General features: G+C 39.8%; 1 protein-coding gene across 1 annotated transcript in view; it reads left to right on the top strand.

Annotated features, from left to right (window-relative positions):
• The first annotated feature begins 445 nt into the window (after positions 1-445).
• Positions 446-19,431, top strand: part of adprs (ADP-ribosylserine hydrolase) — a 29,667-nt gene continuing 10,681 nt past the window's right edge. Inside the window, exons 1-3 of the mRNA XM_073034550.1 lie at positions 446-660; positions 9,048-9,144; positions 15,765-15,972. Of these exons, the coding sequence (XP_072890651.1) occupies positions 486-660; positions 9,048-9,144; positions 15,765-15,972 (480 nt within the window). The 5' untranslated portion in view covers positions 446-485. The remainder of the gene's footprint in view (positions 661-9,047; positions 9,145-15,764; positions 15,973-19,431) is intronic.

The following is a 19,431-nucleotide window of genomic DNA, read 5'->3' as shown; positions in this document are numbered from 1 at the left end:
ATGAATAAGGTATCTTTCTATCTATCTATAGAGGGAATCGGACATTGACCGTCCAGTTCCTTCCATAAATGCTGCCTGCCCCGTGAGTTCCTCTAGCGCTTTGTACGTTGCTTCAGCATCACACAAAGCGTCTCTTCGGGGAAGATGTGTCACTTGGTCTGGATGCCGTGTAAAAAGAATCAACACAATCACTATTTAATTGTGGGACCTCCCGGCGAACTGCATCTGGTCCATCGGCAGGTGCGCCGCTTTAAATGCCAGCCAGAGCTTCACAGGACCTGCTCAAACCCTGGCACCATCTGGCAGCCCTCGCACTGTGATTGGCCAGTTTGTCGTCCGGTTTGCAAATCTGATTGGATGCTCCCTGCCGCTCGTCCTCCTGTCCACTCCCCGCTCGACTTCGCATCGGCTCTCGCTGTGATAGGACGCCTCCGACGCCAATCAACGCCTCGCTCTCCCTTCGCCCGGCTCAGCGTGGAGCCAAGATGTCGGCCGTGAGCAGGGCCTTAACTCCGCCCAGTCTATCTCGCTTCTGTGGCGCTATGGCCGGGGCGTTGCTGGGGGACTGTATCGGTGGGGAGTTCGAGGGCAAGGAACTGGTCAGAATGCAGGATGTGATTGACATCGTTCAAGCCTTAGAGGAGGAAAGGCATGAAGAAGGTAAAGGCCATGGTTGTTGGGCATTGCAAACGGAGCACCGACAACCCGGCGGCACGCCGAAAGCTCGCCGTTTTGCAGCCAACTACGTTTTCAGCATTCATTTTTTATCACTTTCCTAAAACTGCTATCTTTGAGAAGCTCTATCATACTTAATTTTGCGTCCTTCCACCCTCCAGTGTGTTTCTTGTTGGCGTGCAAAGCCCAACAGCTGTAATGTTGTCACAGTTATTACCTGATGGGTTTTGTGTCATGTTTCATTCAGATTATCAACCATTTATTTGGATTCCTTGCTTTTCTTTGAAAGGTGTGTGAGGAAAATGTCTTAAATTGGAAACAGTTTGCATATTTTAAGAAATGCAGTGTTGTATGTTCACTTGAATTTGTTTTCGTTTTGTGATAAGTATTGAATCTTCAGTAAACATCAGAATTCCATTTGGTCTAACCGTATCCTTTTGTGGCTTGGAAAAGGCAAAAAAAAAATCAAGTGGTAACAAATAATTCACCCAACTAATGTGCAAAACTTTGGCAGGTAAAAGTAATGTAAACTTATACTCAGTACCTAACACACTCTTGTACCTAATAGTGTCCACCTGGTGTGGTCTTCTGCTGTGGTACCCATCCACTTCAAGGTTTGGTGTGTCATGTGTTCAGAGATGCTCTTCTGCACCCCACTGTTGTAAAGTGTGGTTATTTGAGTTACTGTGGCCTTCCTGTCAACATGAACCAGTCTGGCCATTCTCCTCTGACCTCTCATTAACAAGGCATATTCACCTTGTTTTCCACAGCTTTCTCTGTAAACTATTGAGTCTTGTCATATGTGAAAATCCCAGGTGATCAGCATTTTCTGGGTTGCTCAAATCACCCTGCCTGGTACCAGCAATTATTGCATGGTTAAAGTCACTATGGTTACATTCCCCCCCCCCCCCCCCATTCTGATGTATGGTCTGATCAACTGAACCTCTTGACCATGCCTGTATGCTTTTGTGCATTGAGTTGCTGCCACGCGATTGGCTGATTAGATATTTGTACTAACAGGTGTACCTAATACAGTGGCCACTGACTGAAAATGTCAATATATGAGTTTGCAATTTATGAAGGGACGCAAGAATTACTTAAAATTTTTATACAACATTCTTACAGCAAAATCTTTCAGTTACAATTTGTGTAATTATTGATTAAAATCAAAGTATTACTAACAGTGACTCTAGTCAGTAACAACTGACTTCACAAAGATATCACCTGATTAAGGCCCAATATAAATTTGATGCAGCTTATCAACGTGTTCACAGCCAGGCTTGTAGCATGCACACAGCTTAATGAAATTTTTAATAACCTTGAGAAATGGTGGCAGCTTAAAAATAAGGGGTAACCTTTTTAAGATAGATAGATACTTTATTCATCCCCATGGGGAAATTCAACATTTTTTTCCAATGTCCCATACACTTGTTGTAGCAAAACTAATTACATACAATACTTAACTCAGTAAAAATATGATGTGCATCTAAATCACTCTCTCAAAAAGCATTAATAATTGCTTTTAAAAAGTTCTTAAGTAGTTTACTTAAATACATTAAATACAATCAACCCCGGCACTTTATTTAGAAGGATGAGGTAGCTTTTATTTTTCCCTCAAAGCGTGTCAGTTTTTAGAGCTCACTTTTTAAGTAAGCGATGGAAGTACGGTAGTCTTTAAATGCTATTTTAAGTAGATAATTGTTATGCACAGGATGAAAGGTTATTATGGGTGGACAGGAATGTGCAGGTTAATTAGATGAGCTGTTTCGAGGGGTTGAGGCCTGCTTCTGTTCTTGATGTTGTATATTTGTGTTGACCTGAGGTAACAATGTTTTCAAGGTAAGGGAGGCCTCATATCCTTCATTTCAAAGAAATTTGTTTGCCCTATCAATTAGGCATGGAGTTAGTGGCAAGAAAATGCTTCTTGTCTACAAATTCAAAAGCAGCTCAATGAAATCTGCCAATCTGTGTTATGGATTGCGTTTTCTTTTCTCTTTCCTCACTCAATGACGGGCTGAAATAAATTATCAGAATTTTTTTTTTAAATCCCTGGCGCTTGATGAGTTGCATCACACAAGAAATGATTAAGGCATGAATTTCAAAATTCCACGGATTGGTTTGGCTGTTTGGAAGGTGTCAAATGTAATCCTATTATTTAAGAAAGAAAGAGGAGAGAAAATCAGAAACTACAGACCATTTAGAGCAGAGGTTCCCACCTTTTTATGCCATACACCCCTACCGCTACCCGAGGGGCTCAGTGGGCCCCAGATTGGGAAAGATTGAGTTCTCTTAACGCTGCGATTATAGTTAGCATAGTAATTCACTTGGGCTTTCAGCAGACTTTTTAGTAGTGGGCCAGCACGGTAAGGTAGTGGTTAGCACATCGCTTCACAGTAACAGAAACCCAGGTTCAATTCCCACAGGTGCCTGTAAGGAGTTTGTACGTTCTCTCCATGACCGTGGGTTTCCTCTGTGTACTCTGCTTTCCTCCCACAATGCAGAGGTTGGTAGGTTAATTGGTTATTGTAAAATTATCCCATGATTGGGCTAGGGTTAAATTGGGGGATCGCTGGGCGGTGCGTATCAAAGGGACAGAAGAGCTGGTACTGTGCTGTAAGCGGGGGTGTAATATGATTAAAGTGCGCTTAACAGATAGAAAGTTAAGTTGGAATAAGCAGGTCATTTTTGAAGTGGGATTGATTGAGTGCCATTCACAATATTTATCAATAACTTGGATGAAATATCCAAATTTACTGATGATGCAAAAAGCTAGATTACAGTAGAGTTTGTGAGGAGGATTCAGAGAATATGTGGGGGGTGGGACCATGAGGGAAGACCGGCTCAGTGAATAATTGATAATGCAATGGCACATAATGTGGGAAATATGATGCCACGTAGAGTGGAGAAAAAAAAGAAAAATTAGGATATATTTTAGGCATTGGAATTCAGAAGGACATGAATGGTTCTGAAAGTTTATGTGCAAACAATTAAAGAGCCAGATGGTGTGTTGGGCTTTAATACTGGGAGATATGAGTACGAGAAAGCAGGGATGTCTTGCCCCAAGAATGAACTGTTCAGGTTTAGGGTCTAATTGCCATTGAGATGGTGAAACAAAAAAATCATTCTAAGATAGTGTGCTGTCATATATGGAGAGAGTGAGTACCCAATCCTGAGGATAGAGATGAAACATTTCATCACTCAGTGAAGAGAGAATCTTTGAAATTCTTCACATAGAGCAAGCAGGGGTTCTCAGATGTTGAATATATTCAAAATGGGTTGTTAAATATTAATAGAATCAAGAGATAGTTGGTTAGGGCAGGCATTTGTTATTTATTTAGAGGTACAGCACAGAGCAGGCCTGTTGAGCCATGCCTTGTAGCAACCCAGCTATTTAACCCTAGCCTAATCATGGGACAATTTACAATGACCAACTAACCTACTAACTGGTACGTCTTTTGGCTGTGGGACGAAGCCCATGTGGTCATGGGGGAACGTAGAAACTGCTTACAGATGGTGCTGGAGTTGAACTCTGGCACCCCGAGCTGTAACAGCTTCACAGTAACTCCCGTGGTGCCCATGTTCTTCTCATGACTACGTAGTTTTCCTCCAGATGCTCCAGTTACCTCCCACGTTCCAAAGGTGTGTACATTAGGATTAGGAAGTTGTGAGCATGCAGTGTTGACGATGGAAGAATGACACTTGCCTTCAGCACATCCTCTTGCTGTTGGTTGTTGAAGCAAACACTTGAACTGTTTTAAATGTGATCTTGTGCAAATAAAGTTAGTAAATGCATGATTTAACAGAAGTTTAAAATATTGTTTCATATTTATTAGAGCAAATTTCAAACTCTTATTACCTGAAATTAATTTTTAAATTAGATTTAATGAACCATTTAAAATTTTGTTTCTTGCAGTATGGCATAATGGCTTGAAGATGTTTAATGTAAGACTATGCATATATAAAATTCATCAGGAAGGTACAGGCAGATCCTGGAAATTTGAAATATAAACAAATGCTCCATGGGTCAGGTAGCAGCTCCGTTTCAAAATGATGACCTATTGTTCAAACTAGCGGTCTTAAATCAGAATTAAACACGTAAGTTGCTGAAGACGCAAAGGGATTGTGAAGGTTAAATCACTAGATCACTGGGGATGTTTAAAGAGAAAGTAAATCTGATTTTGACAGGTCACTGAATTGAGTGCTGTGGAAACTGGCACAGATGAGAGATGCCTGCAGCACACTCACCATGATATTGAATGGTGGGGCAGAAGATGTAGCAAGAAAGATTCCCATCTGTCAATGACCATTTGCGTAATGGCTTCTTCCAAAGGCATTGCTGACATTTTAAAATCTTATTCATATTCTAATGGGTGTTCAAACTCTGCACGGTACTGTAGTAATTTTATGTATTGCACTGTACTGTTGCAAAAAACCCCCAAATAACGAGAGTGATAATAAACCTGATTCTGATATGGGTCTCTACTGTGGACTGAGTGGGAAGGGGGCGGGGGAGGGGAATCATGGTTGAGAAAAGGGATATATGTGTATATTTCACAAGAGTTCCCAAATCTGCAACCTCTATCGCTGAGAAGAAAAACAGTTGCCAGTCCCTGCAACTACTGCTTCCAAGTCCCTTCCTAGCCAGATATATCATTGAAATCGATGAAGTGGCCCATCACCATCTCAAACAATGACTAGAATTAATTTTTCAGGACAATTGAATTGATTTTTTTTTGCATGATTAAGCTTTCGTGAGAAATCTTGCCTTTGTACAAAGGTCACAGCACCTGTGTATAGAGATTAATGTAGCTGATGTGCTTAATCATCTTGTAATTTTGGGAGTTAAGTGTCCAATAGCAAAAATAAATGATAGAAATAATTGCTACAGGCAACTTTATAATAAATAAAAGAATAAAAAGAACTACATAATTAACCTGCAGTAAATTGATGAAAGAGGCCACTTCAATATTTTCCAGATTCGTTTACTAGCAAATATGTTTTGGAAGCCAAGCGTTGAGATTTTTATTTTAGTAAGTGTCCAATAAGCTGTCAGTGTTTGTAATAATACAACTTGCTCACTTGATGCCCCATTACCGCTACTTGCTCAGTCTTTTCTGCATAGGGTTTGCCTTGGAGCATCATGGTTGACATTTAACTGCCCTCTGAATTAATCTAGTAAGACACATGTTTCTACCAAACAGTTCAATACTTTCCTTTAGAGGTGGGAAATAAGAGGTCACTTTGCCAGACAACTTTGTCCCAAGAATGGGGGAAATACCTTAGCCATCTTTTTTCACGTGGTCAAGTAGGTAAGTTTATACGTGACCGTATGTTAAATGCTTGTACATTTCTGGAAGCCAATCTCATAATTTGCTCATGGAATTTGGTTATTAATATCATTGCTGCTTCTCAGACAGAATTAACTGTTTTGAGAGTTGGCGATTTTTAGGTGGGCTTTGAGTGCTACAAACGTCTGACTGCATGATTTTACTGTTTAGAACTAATTGGATTCAGGAGATGCATTAAGAAAGCTGTGGTTTCAAAAACACAACTTGTTAGAAGTGCTCTGATTGTAGAGAGCAGACCAGTTAATGTTTTGGGCGTAGGCCTTCTTGATTTCTAGTGCTGATTAGACATGTCCTTTTGTAATACAATGGCTTCTGATTAATTAGTCCATTGGTTAGTCAGGGCAGCTGTTTATTTGGGACAACTCTTGAAGAACAAAATCTAATTGAGAAAATAGTCAGGACTCCCTTCGTTTACATGAGGTACTATGCTACTTAATTGAGAGAGGAGACTATTGCCAAGCAGTTTCTAACTAGCATCAGACGCGTGCAGTTGTGTGCCTGTTGAACACTACACCACAGTTGGAGAGAACAGTTTTTAAATAGCATCAGTTGCATGCCCTTGTGTTCAAAAAGCAGTGATTTTTGTCACTGATAGTGAGAAATAAGCAGTAAGACACTTCAGAACTGTTTTACTCACTGAGGTTTCAACTATTCAGCTTGGAGATGCCAGAAAGAGTCAGGAGTGACAATGAAATTATTTCACTACTTCAACAACTGTGAAGAATTTGAAGGTATCGACAATCATCTTGAATGTTGCAATGATAATGAAGATTTGGAAGATGCAGTCATTGATAGCATTGTATGAAGGCGGTCCATTATCTACACTAGGTGTCTGCATTGATTTTGTTCATTCAAAAGAACATGTTCACTGGAATGATTCCTCTTTTGATAACTATTCGGAACGAATACTCAGTTTTATAGTATTGTGACATACACACAAAACGCTGGAGGAACTCAGCAGGTTAGGCAGCATCTATGGAAAAGAGTAAACAGTCAACGTTTTGGGCCGAGAGAGAGGGGTGAGATGCCTGAATTAAAAAAAGTTGGGGTTGGGTGGTGGACCAGGCTATCTGGATACATATAAGTGGCTTAAGAGCTATACTTGTCCATTCACCACCTCCTTCATCTGCATTTAGGGCCCGAAACAGTCCTTCCAGGTGAGGCATCACGTCAAACTATGAATCTGTTGGGGTTGTCTATCATGTACAGTGCTCCTGATGCGGTCTCCTCCACATTGCTGAGGCCCATCATAAACTGGGGAACTACTTTGTCTAGCACCTCCACACCATCTGCCACAATTGGGACTTCCCGATGGCCAACCTACTTTAATTCCAATCCCCGTTCATCTTGTGCCAAGATGAGGCCACCCTCAGGGTGGAGGAGCAACACCTTATATTCCGTCTGGGTAGCCTCCAACCTGATGGCATGAATAAAGATTTCTCCTGCCGGTGAACAAAAATTCCACACCCCCCCCCTCTATTCCCATCTCTGGCTTTTACTACTTCTCACTTGCCTATTACTTCCCCTTGAGTCTCCTCCTTCCCTTTCTCCTATTGTCTACTCTCCCCTCCTATCGAATCTTTCTTCTCCAGCCCTTGACCCTTCTGACTCACCTGGCTTCACTTATCATCTTTCAGCTAGCCTCTTTCCCTCCCCCCCCCCCCCCCCCCCACATTTTAATTTAAGCATCTTGCCCCTTCCCCCTCAGTTCTGAAGAAGAAGGGCCTTGGGCCAAAATGTTGATTGTTTACTCTTTTCCATAGATGCTGCCTGACCTACTGAGTTCCTCCAGCATTTTGTGTGTTTATAATATTGTAGTAGTATTGATAGTGTTCTAATTTGTTCTGTATTTCATTTAAATACAGTACATAATTTTTTTTCTCAGTTAAATATCTTGCCCTTTTTATTCCTTAACTATTTCTATGAAACTGGCTAATTGGGGCAGCCACTTAATTGGGCCAAAAGGTACTGGTCACGATGTGTCCCAGTTAATCAGAACCCACTGTATACAGATATAATTAATTGCTGTGAAGCTTTGCTGGGTTGGTTTATTATAATAGCTCACAATATTCAATTGACTGGACCTCAGGCTCTGCCTGTTTTTAGTGAATTTTTGATTTCCTTCCTTTTGCTTTTGTTCAGTGACCATTCCATTAGATTAAGTGGAGGTGCACCCAGACTCAGCTGCTTAGCTTCTTTATATTGTGGACATTGAGACTCAATTCTCCATTCAGTATACGAAGGCCTCCACCTTTTATCCTCAGTCCCACCTCCATTCTCCTCTGGCTTGCATGCGTATAACAGGGAAAGTGCGCATGTCTGCTAAATACTTACGGAGCCCAAATGAACACAACTCAGCATCATCCATGTGCCTATCTAAGAGCTTCTTAAACGTCTATGATGTATCTGCCTCTACCACCACCCTCACCCTGGACAGTACGTTCCACACACCTACTAGTCTGTGTAAAATAAAAAGAAAAATCTGCCTTTGATGTCTGCCAATCACCTCAAAATTATGCCCCCCTGGTATTAGCTGTTTCTGTCCTGGGAGGAAAGTCTCTGGCTGTCCACTTAATCTATGCCTCTATCATCTTGCACGCCTTCATAAAACCACATCTCATCTTCCTTTACTGCAAGGAGAGATCCTGTAGTTCACTCAACCTATCCTTGAAAGACTTGTTCGCCAATTCAGGCAGCATGCTGGTAAACTTCCTGTGAAGTTTCCACATCCTTCCTGTAATGAGGTGACCAGAACTGAACAAAGTACTAATTTGTGGAGGCAAGAGTTACTATCTTGAATCAGTGACATTTCTGCTACATCTCTGGCATTCCATCTTCGATGCTAGTATATCAAAGAAGACATCCAGCGATAGCTTTTAGGTAATAGTATGTCTTCTATTTCCGTGAATGCGTATATTTATAGTGGACATTTTGACTTGTATCAATATACTGCTGTTGTTATTATATCTGTTTTCAGTTGGGCTCTCACAGCTGATTCCTTAATACAATGTATTTTATTTTCAGGTTCATTAGCATATTCAGATGATACGGCAATGACCAGGTGTGTGGCACAGTCACTGATCAGTAAGCAAGATTTTGATGAAGTGGATATGGCTAAGAGGTAATGTTTTACTGAAATTAAGAGATTTAAGTTAAACTTCGATTTTGTTAAATTCTCCTGTTTATTCTATCATGCCACACCAATTGTAAATATGGTAATCATATAACTTCCCATAATGTTTCTTATCTATCACCGCTCTTGAAATAGTGTGAATTCACTTATCTGTAGTTGTGTTGAAAACCTGTGAGTAACAGATAATGTTTTTAAGTTCTCCTATTTGCAGTGTGTGCTTGACACAGTACAGTTCTCAACATTTTGTTAACGTGTCTATTTAGAACATAGCACAGCACAGAGCAAGCAGACCCTTCGGCCCACAATATTGTGCTGAACCAGCTAAAAATTAAATCAAAAAAACACCAAAACTAAACCCTCCTACCTCCAAAATGTCCATATCCCTCCACCTTTCTTGTATTCATGTGTCTATCTAAACGTCTCTCATAAGCATCTAATGTATTTGCCTCTACCACCATACTAGGCAGTGCATTCTGGGCATCCACCACTCTCTGAGTAAACCCCTCACATCCTCCTTGAACCTATGCCCTCTCACCTTCAGTGTATGCCCTCTGGTATTAGACATTTCTATCCTGAGGAAAAGATGCTCTCTGTCCACTCAATCAGATCACCCCTCATCCTTCAATGCTCCAGAGAAAAATTTAGTAAGGTCTTCCTCTTAATAAAAATATTTTACCTTTATGAATACCCATTGAATTGAAGCAAAGCTCTTTAATTCTTCCTGTATTTAATGTGTGCTGAATACAAACAAGCCAACATGTTTTCCTGTCTCAGGAAGTCAATCTGACAAATGTTCACTAAGCTACTTTGAGGATCTGGGTTAGCTCCTTTAGTTTGTTGGCTCTCCAGAGTCTGCTATTTCAATATAATAACATACAAAGGAGCAAACAATGGAGCCAAATAGTTCCTCAAGCTTGCAGATCCTTTCATCGCAATAGTGGCTGATCTGTGAGATCATTTCATAAACTCCTTTTGTCCCATGTCCCTTGTTATATTTAAGTCTGTCAATTTCAGATTCAGTTTCAGTGGACTCTAAAAGATTCTAATAGTTTTTTAATGCATCACAACTTCATTTCTGATATATCTGGCAAAAGGTTTCCAGATACGTTCCCCAGGTCTAAAGTTTCCCTATCGGGGAGGAATTTCTGGTTATCTGCCGTCAGTTTCTGAAAACATCTTGAGGTTCTAGTTGAGTCGTCCAATAATTTTACAGACTCCAAAGTATATAGTTACATAACCTCTCCTCATAATTTAATAAATGGAGTTCAGGCATCATTTTGATAAATTCATGTTTTGTCACAAACACAAGAAAATAAGCAGAAGCTGGAAATCCAAAGCAACACACACACAATGATGGAGGAGCCAGATGGAAATATAAAGGCAGTCTCCAACTTGATGGCATAAACATCGATTTCTTGAACTTCCAGTAATTATCTCCCCTCCCCTCCTCTCCTCTGTTCCCCTTTGTGTTTCCCTCTTACACCTTCTCTTCTTACCTGCCCATCACCTCCCTCTGGTGTTCCTCCCCCTTCCCTTTCTTCCATGGTCTTGTGTCTTCTCCTGTCAGATTCCCCCATCTCCACCACTTACCTCTTCCATCAATCAACTTCCTAGCTCTTTACTTCACTCCCTCTCCTGCCATGTTGTACTACTTCCTGTCCCCCACCCAGCCTTCTTATTCTGACTTCTTCCCCTTCCTTTCCAGTCCCGATGAAGGGTCTCGGGCGGAAACGTCAACTGCTTATTCATTTACATAGATGCTGCCTGACCTGCTGAGTTCCTCCAGAGTTTTGTGTGTGAATCTTTTATGTTTTTTCTTGCAAGTTTTGTTTCCTGCAAAGCCCCTTATTGGACTTGGTGGCCATATTGGCTGCCATATTTGTGTAGGCTAACCAGTGCTTTGTATGGCTATAGTATAAACTTTACTCCATGGTCCTTCAAACAGCCAACTTCATATCGAAAGATTCCACTTCTATTAGCTTTTATTAATTTTCCATACTTTGATATTTTTATGATCCATTACATTGGACACCTGCATTTTGTTGCATCTCTCAGCTCTTCTAGCTTTTTATCATTTTGAACACACACTGCTTTAGATCTTGAATGGATGACCTATCACTTATCTGCAGTGAAATCCATTTTCCAAATTTGTCCTGTTGCCTTCATCAGAGCTTTATTCCCCCTTGAATTAACTAGTCTTTAGATACTTTTCCCAACTTTTTCTATTACTATATTTGGAAGTGGATTTATATTTGGAATATGTATTTAGAATGAAAATTCACCAGTGTTAAATCAGTATTTGCACCTTTTTTTTAAGGTCTCAGTGCTACGCAGAGAAATGACGGGTTCAATACAGATAAATAACAGGTCTCTGAGGACTTTATAGGAGATCCCTGGTCATAGCCTACTTTTTAAAACTAGGTTCTAGTATTCTTAGTTAGGCAGTGATTAAGTATTGTACATGGGGCATTCTGCTTAGGAGACAGATGGTGATTTATATTACACAAGCAAAGGTAACCTAATAACTGCCTTAGAGGTCATTTTGCGTGAATTGGAAGAATGTTCTGAATTTGTTTTAATGATTCTTTTGCTTAGTTACTCAGACTAAATTGTTATCTAAATTAACAACACATGATGTATTCTTCCTTTTCTCAAGCTTCCATTGAAGTACTCAAATTGTTTGACCTTGACGCATGATACAAGTTGTTATCTTTATTGAAGGATCTTTTTCCTGTTCTGTCAGTCTTTGGGCCAAGTTATTTCTCATGCTGGTTAACCCCCCATATTTCATCTGAATTGTCCCAGCTCCCCTGAAATCTGTGTGTCTGTCTATAAGTTTTGTTGAACTAGTCAAATACTTTCTACCTCAGTTCTGGCAAACTCCCGACTTTGATCTTTCAGTTAGGCACATGACTTATCAGTAATTAGATTGTGCTTTACTGTGTGTCGTACTCAGCCAATCTACCGATTATTCCAGGATCAGCTGGAAGATTGGAGACAATCACATATTCTTATCCAACCCTAAATTCCTCAATTTCCACCCCACAAAACTCTTGTTCTTCACCCCTGTGCTTGCTGGCACCTTCAATTTTCCACATTTCATACATGCTGGATGCCGTCCCCTTAAAATAGCTTTTGATAAACAGAAAATAATATGCCCTTGACCCAGCTTTCCCCCCCCTCCCCGTGCTTCTTATCAGTTTAGTTTTGTTCCATGGCTCAAGTGATGTTGACTGTTTCCTTAAGTCATGACTTTTATTGAAGTTGACCTGCTTTGCCTAATAAATTACATTAGTGAAATCAGAAAAAATGTTGCCTGTTTGAAAACATGCTTTTGCAAAGAATTAGCTACAACCTTTGTTTACAAAATGTCTTGTATTATTATAACATTTGTTTGAATAGTTTGCAGACAAGAATAAAGCTAGTGGTTAATGTAGTTTAGTATCATTACCAAGTGTGTATCAGTTAGCTTTAATATTTATGAGGGATAGTACAATGTTTTCTTCCTGCCCACACCTCCAGAACCTCTTTTTTGAGTGGATGATTCATCATCATCATTTTGAGCCATGTTGTATGACTTGGGGGATCATGGTCTTGTATGATTGTTCTTGGCAAATTTTTCTATAGAAATGATTTGCCATTGCCTACTGGGTAGTGAATTTACAAGACAGGAGGCCCCAGCTATTATCAATACTCTTCAGAGATTGTCTAGTGTCACTGGTCGCATAACTAGGACTTGTGATATGGACCAGTTGCTCACACAGCCATCCACCACCTGCTCCCATGGCTTCATGTTACCCCGATCAGGAGGCTGAGCAGGTACTATACCTTGACCAAGGGTGACCTGCAGGCTATTGGAGGGATGGAGTGTCGTGCACCTCCTTTGGTAGAGAGGTATCTACACCCTGCCACCCAGTTGAGTGGACGAGCTACAAAAGTGCCATATAAATCTAATTTGTGCAAGATTCACTTGGGTTATATAAAATACTACTCCGTGTTATAGAGCACCTAATTAGGCACATGAGTGTATGACCCATTGTTATTATTTAATATTTTCCATAATATAAAATATTTATTGCTAAACATGAATCATGAGTATTATATGGATTTGGGTAATAGTGGAATGCAGTAAACACAGACACCATTGATATCTGCAGTATTTCAGAAATGAGGAGGATGCTTCCCTGTAATGAGGGATTTACAGTTGGGATGGCACAGTTTCAAAATAAAGGCCATTCAGGATCAAGATGAAGAGAAATTCTTTCAAAGGACAGTGAAACTTTGGAATTTAACCCAGAGAGCTGTGAAGGCTTGGTATTTGATTTTATTTGAAACTGAGATGGATAGGTTTTGAGCAATTAAGGAATTATAGGTATTTAGAATACAGCTATGATTTATTAGAGTAGAAAACAGATTAACATGAAAAACTAAATGTAGGTATGCAACTTTTTAACAGATCTGCTCTGATATTGCTCAAGATTTATCTTCAAAGGGGGGGAAGAAGAGTTCAGAGAGCACTGTCAATTAGTGCTGTACTGTTATTAGGGTAAAATTTAGATATAATATGCAGGGCTTTTAACAGTTCTGTTAAATTCTTTTCATAAGTATACACAAAAAAGTCATCTTAAGGAAGAAAGCTACACTTCAATGAATAACGGGTAAAAACCAAGATTCATTTTAAAACAAGAAGGTGGGGAAATAGGGCACAAATAGGAAAGCAATGAAAGGAATAGAAAAATATCTTAAAGTATGAAGCAAACTGGCAAAATTACCTTGTGACTCCTGCGAAATGAATTCATTAATCAAAAAATGGTTAAAAAAATTAGTAAGTATTTGAAGTCATGAAAGATAACAATATTGGAAGAAAATTGAATCCTGAAGTAGCTGAAAAGGATGATGAGTAATCTGTGATAAATAGAGAAAATTTTTAGATCCATGTCTGTGAGGAAGAAATGACTCAGCATTTACCAGCCATTTTATAGTCTGTTTATTCTATATTTAAGGTTAAATAATTAGAAGTGGCCTGAATTTCAGAAAGTATAATCATTCTTGGAAAAATCTTAAGTTTGAATTAGTGGACATTATATGCAAAATCATGTAATTTGCTTAACAGAGTAGTTGAGATAGAAATTCTCTTTTTCACACAAGTCGACAAATTAATTTTGTTCATATTTAACATAATATTGTGGTAGCTGAAAGAAAACAATTTTATTCACTTCATAGGATAGAAAAGCAGATGTTTTTTCGCAAGTATGGAAAAAATATTGCTGAAAAGTAGCTCTAGAAGTTCTTACACGAGGAAATCTGCAGTTGCTGGAAATTCAAACAACAACACACACAAAATGCTGGTGGAACACAGCAGGCCAGGCAGCATCTATAGGGAGAAGCGCTGTCGACGTTTCGGGCCGAGACCCTTCGTCAGGACTAAATCTTTCCTCTCGGTTAGTCCTGACGAAGGGTCTCGGCCCGAAATGTCGACAGCGCTTCTCCCTATAGATGCTGCCTGGCCTGCTGTGTTCTAGAAGTTCTTCCTTTTTTTGGGGGAATTTTAATTTCTGGATGCATCTTTATTGGCTTTTTATAAAGTTGGCTTTTTACAAGTCCCCAGGTCAGTAATGGATGAAAAAATTACTTTGAAACACAGTTTATTTCATTATATTATTCAACCTAATTACTTAAAGTAAAGTTGAATAAACTATGAACAAACTTGAAAGTACAACATCAATGAGTGGTGTTTTGAAAAAGTAAATTCTGCACACGCACACACTCACACACATTACATCAACTATTTAGGACTAAAATTTCTTGGGTTGTAAAAGTTTGGAATTGTGTGTTTTGTAACGTTCTGATGCCCAGTCACTGACTGTTTAAGCCGAGATCAAAAGAATTTTGCCACTAAGAAGACATGGAAATCAAACATCAGGAAGGATTTGAGACACAAGATCAGTCATTGGTCCAGTGAAAAGGTGGCGCAGGCTGGAATGGCCTTATGAACAAGAAGTCTGAATGGAATTACCTGTTCACATAATGGGTAAATGCTGCTTTTTGCTGAATAGCTTCAGACTGAGTCAAGGATGCTAAGCAGTCAAAAATGCACATGATTTTAGAACAGGTTCTGATATTTAAAGTACAGATGTTCTGTTGTATGGACTTTAGGCAACCCTTTGACATGATATACACAATATAGTCATGAGAGTTCGATGAAGTAAAACAATATGAAGATCAGTTTCTGAGTGGTTGAGAATGGTTATCAATGAATTCTGGGGCAAATGATGTCCTTCATCAATTTGGATAATAGTTTGGAAAAAATACCAAAATTTGCATATGTCAACTTGGGAGACATAACTAATTTACTTTGGAACATTAATGGAAGCTGTACAGAATTATTGGTGTGATGGTGAACTGAAGTCAACAGTAGCAAAAATAGAACAAATTGATATGTGGGGTTACATTTCTAAATGCAAGATTATTTGATCAAGCTGAGAGGATTTCATGCCCATCTCATAATTGGATGAAATGCATATAATGACTTAATGTATAACAAAATTGTCTTTGGCAATGAGTTTGACACCAGTAAAACTTTTTTTCTGTGTTCTTCAACTTCTTAGGTTTGCTGAAGAATATAAAGTACAGCCACACCGTGGGTATGGAAGTGGTGTCGTTCGTGTATTCAAGAAACTTCTTAGCCCAAACTGTAATGATGTTTTTAAACCAGCAAGGGAGCAGTTCAAGGGAAAGGGCTCCTATGGAAATGGAGGTGCCATGAGGATAGCTCCTATTGCACTGGCGTATCCTGACATTCACGATGTTATAAAGGTCAGATTGATAGATCTTAGATTGTTTACTTTTAAGTAACACAACATTATTTTTGATTCTTCTTCCTTTTTTCCACTTTCAATTCTTCATATCCTCTAGCCCTGTAGAATAATTCCTTGTGTGTATTTTGTGATTATTATTCTCTACCAACATTTGCCCTTCTTTCACAGTTATAACCATATAACAATCACAGCACGGAAACAGGCCATTCCGGCCCTCCTAGTCCGTGCCGAACTCTTAATCTCACCTAGTCCCACCTACCCGCACTCAGCCCATAACCCTCCACTCCTTTCCTGTCCATATACCTATCCAATTTTACCTTAAATGACACAACTGAACTGGCCTCTACTACTTCTACAGGAAGCTCATTCCACACAGCTATCACTCTCTGAGTAAAGAAATACCCCCTCGTGTTTCCCTTAAACTTTTACCCCCTAACTCTCAAATCATGTCCTCTCATTTGAATCTCCCCTACTCTCAATGGAAACAGCCTATTCACGTCAACTCTATCTATCCCTCTCAACATTTTAAGTACCTCGATCAAATCCCCCCTCAACCTTCTACGCTCCAATGAATAGAGACCTAACTTGTTCAACCTTTCTCTGTAACTTAAGTGCTGAAACCCAGGTAACATCCTAGTAAATCGTCTCTGCACTCTCTCTAATTTATTGATATCTTTCCCATAATTCGGTGACCAGAACTGTACACAATATTCCAAATTTGGCCTTACCAATGCCTTGTACAATTTTAACATTACATCCCAACTTCTGTACTCAATGCTCTGATTTATAAAGGCCAGCGTTCCAAAAGCCTTCTTCACCACCCTATCTACATGAGACTCCACCTTCAGGGAACTATGCACTGTTATTCCTAGATCTCTCTGTTCCACTGCATTCCTCAATGCCCTACCATTTACCCTGTATGTTCTATTTGGATTATTCCTGCCAAAATGTAGAACCTCACACTTCTCAGCATTAAACTCCATCTGCCAACGTTCAGCCCATTCTTCTAACCGGCATAAATCTCCCTGCAAGCTTTGAAAACCCACCTCATTATCCACAACACCTCCTACCTTAGTATCATCAGCATACTTACTAATCCAATTTATCACCCCATCATCCAGATCATTTATGTATATTACAAACAACATTGGGCCCAAAACAGATCCCTGAGGCACCCCGCTAGTCACCGGCCTCCATCCCGATAAACAATTATCCACCACTACTCTCTGGCATCTCCCATCTAGCCACTGTTGAATCCATTTTATTACTCCAGCATTAATACCTAACGACTGAACCTTCTTAACTAACCTTCCATGTGGAACTTTGTCAAAGGCCTTGCTGAAGTCCATATAGACTACATCCACTGCCTTACCCTCGTCAACATTCCTCGTAACTTCTTCAAAAAATTCAATAAGGTTTGTCAGACATGACCTTCCACGCACAAATCCATGCTGGCTACTCCTAATCAGATCCTGTCTATCCAGATAATTATAAATACTATCTCTAAGAGTACTTTCCATTAATTTACCCACCATTGATGTCAAACTGACAGGTCTATAATTGCCAGGCTTACTTCTAGAACCCTTTTTAAACAATGGAACCACATGAGCAATACGCCAATCCTCCGGCACAATCCCCGTTTCTAATGACATCTGAAAGATCTCCGTCAGAGCTCCTGCTATCTCTACACAAACTTCCCTCAAGGTTCTGGGGAATATCCTGTCAGGACCCGGAGATTTATCCACTTTTAAATTTCTTAAAAGCGCCAGTACTTCCACCTGTTTAATTGTCATAGGTTCATAGTTGTTCAGACTAAAACTGTGTTTACTATAGTGTACTTCTTTTGAGCTTATTGACCACGTAAGTTTACCAATCAGCCCACTAGGAAAATGAAATATATCCTGTAGCATCAGTAATTGAAGCAGCTCCTTCGGCTGGTGTTTTAAAAATGATTTTGTGCTAATTATATGCTTGTTTTTGATGTGTCAGCATTAATCTGTATTTGTAAATTTCTGGGGCATTTCTTATGGTAAGTTGGATGGTACTTACATGTTTGAAGTGTCCAAAATATGCTTCTAAGATGGAGCTTTCACATTATGGGTCTAATAGCAGTCAAGTTAGCACTGTGCCAGAACAAGTGAGCCATTCCTTCAAAATGTCTTTATTGCCAAAACATTTTTGAAATGTAACTTCTCAGTTACATTTTTAAAATTTAAGTTGGTTTGCATTATTTACTACATATGGCATTTGTATCAGATGTGAGCCTAGAAATTATTTGTATGACTGAATTTCCTGGATAATTGCTGTGGATGGGAATGTGTTGTTGGGAGGCTGCAAAATACTTGAGAGGAAAGCTTCTTAGTGTGTTGTAAATCTCTTCACAAATAGTGAAGTGTTAGTGTTATATTGCTTCTTGGAAAATAAAGTGTAAGTACTTTCTTCATTAATTTGTTGTTTTGATCAAAGTAAATAGATACCTGAAACTACTGCAGTAAGGCACAAAAATAAGTTCAGGTTCTAGTTTAATCGTCATTGAACCATACATGAATACCCATGGATACAGGCAAATGAAACAGCATTCCTTCAAGGCCAAGGTGCAAGACACAGTACCAGCAGTCCTATGCAGCACAAGGCACATGTAGCACATGTAAGACGGCATTGAACATGCAGTCACACAAAAATGATAGTCCAAACCCCTTAGTGTCATGTCCTGTAGATTGATGATACATGGGATGTCGGTAAGAACATGCTCGCAGCAGTCTAGGTACTATTACTCTGGAGATCCTGCTTTTTAGCTTTCTATTTGGCTCACTTTATTCTCTCATCAGGACCTTCTCCCTTTTCCTATCTACATTGTCATCGGTACCAATATGTTCCTGCTGTTCACCTTTTCCCTTTAGAATGCTGTGGACCCTATCTGAGACATCCCTGACCCTGGCACCTGGCAGGTAACATACCATCTGGGTATCTCTTTAATATCTGCAGAATCTGCTGTCTGTTCTTATTATGGAATTCCTTATTACCACTGCACTCCTCGTCTCCCTTCCCTCTGAGCCAGAGAAACCGACTCCGTTCCAGTGATAAGGTCACTACAGCTTTCACCTGGTCGATCATCTCCAGCCCCCCGACCCAATAGTATCCAAAGTGGTACACTTATTATTGAGGGGAATGGCCACAGGGTTACTCTGCATTGGCTACTTATTCCCTTACCCTCTTCTGACAGTCACTCATTTACCTGTCTCCTGCAACTTAAGGGTAACCACTTCCCTGTAGTTTATATCTCTCACCTCCTCATTTTCCCATACCAGGCTCTGGTCCGCGCTACAGTTGAGGCCTCATGGTTCTGCCATCATTGGTCTCACCACTGAATTGAAATTTCATTATTCCACATTACCAATATCCAACAAGGTCTAAGACAATTACTCGCACCATTTTTCAGATGACGCACCGCCTCTAC

Source organism: Hemitrygon akajei, chromosome 32 (assembly GCF_048418815.1).
Source record: "Hemitrygon akajei chromosome 32, sHemAka1.3, whole genome shotgun sequence".
Taxonomy (NCBI): domain Eukaryota; kingdom Metazoa; phylum Chordata; class Chondrichthyes; order Myliobatiformes; family Dasyatidae; genus Hemitrygon; species Hemitrygon akajei.
Note: the sequence above shows the minus strand (reverse complement) of the source record. Positions and strands in the feature narration are given on the sequence as shown.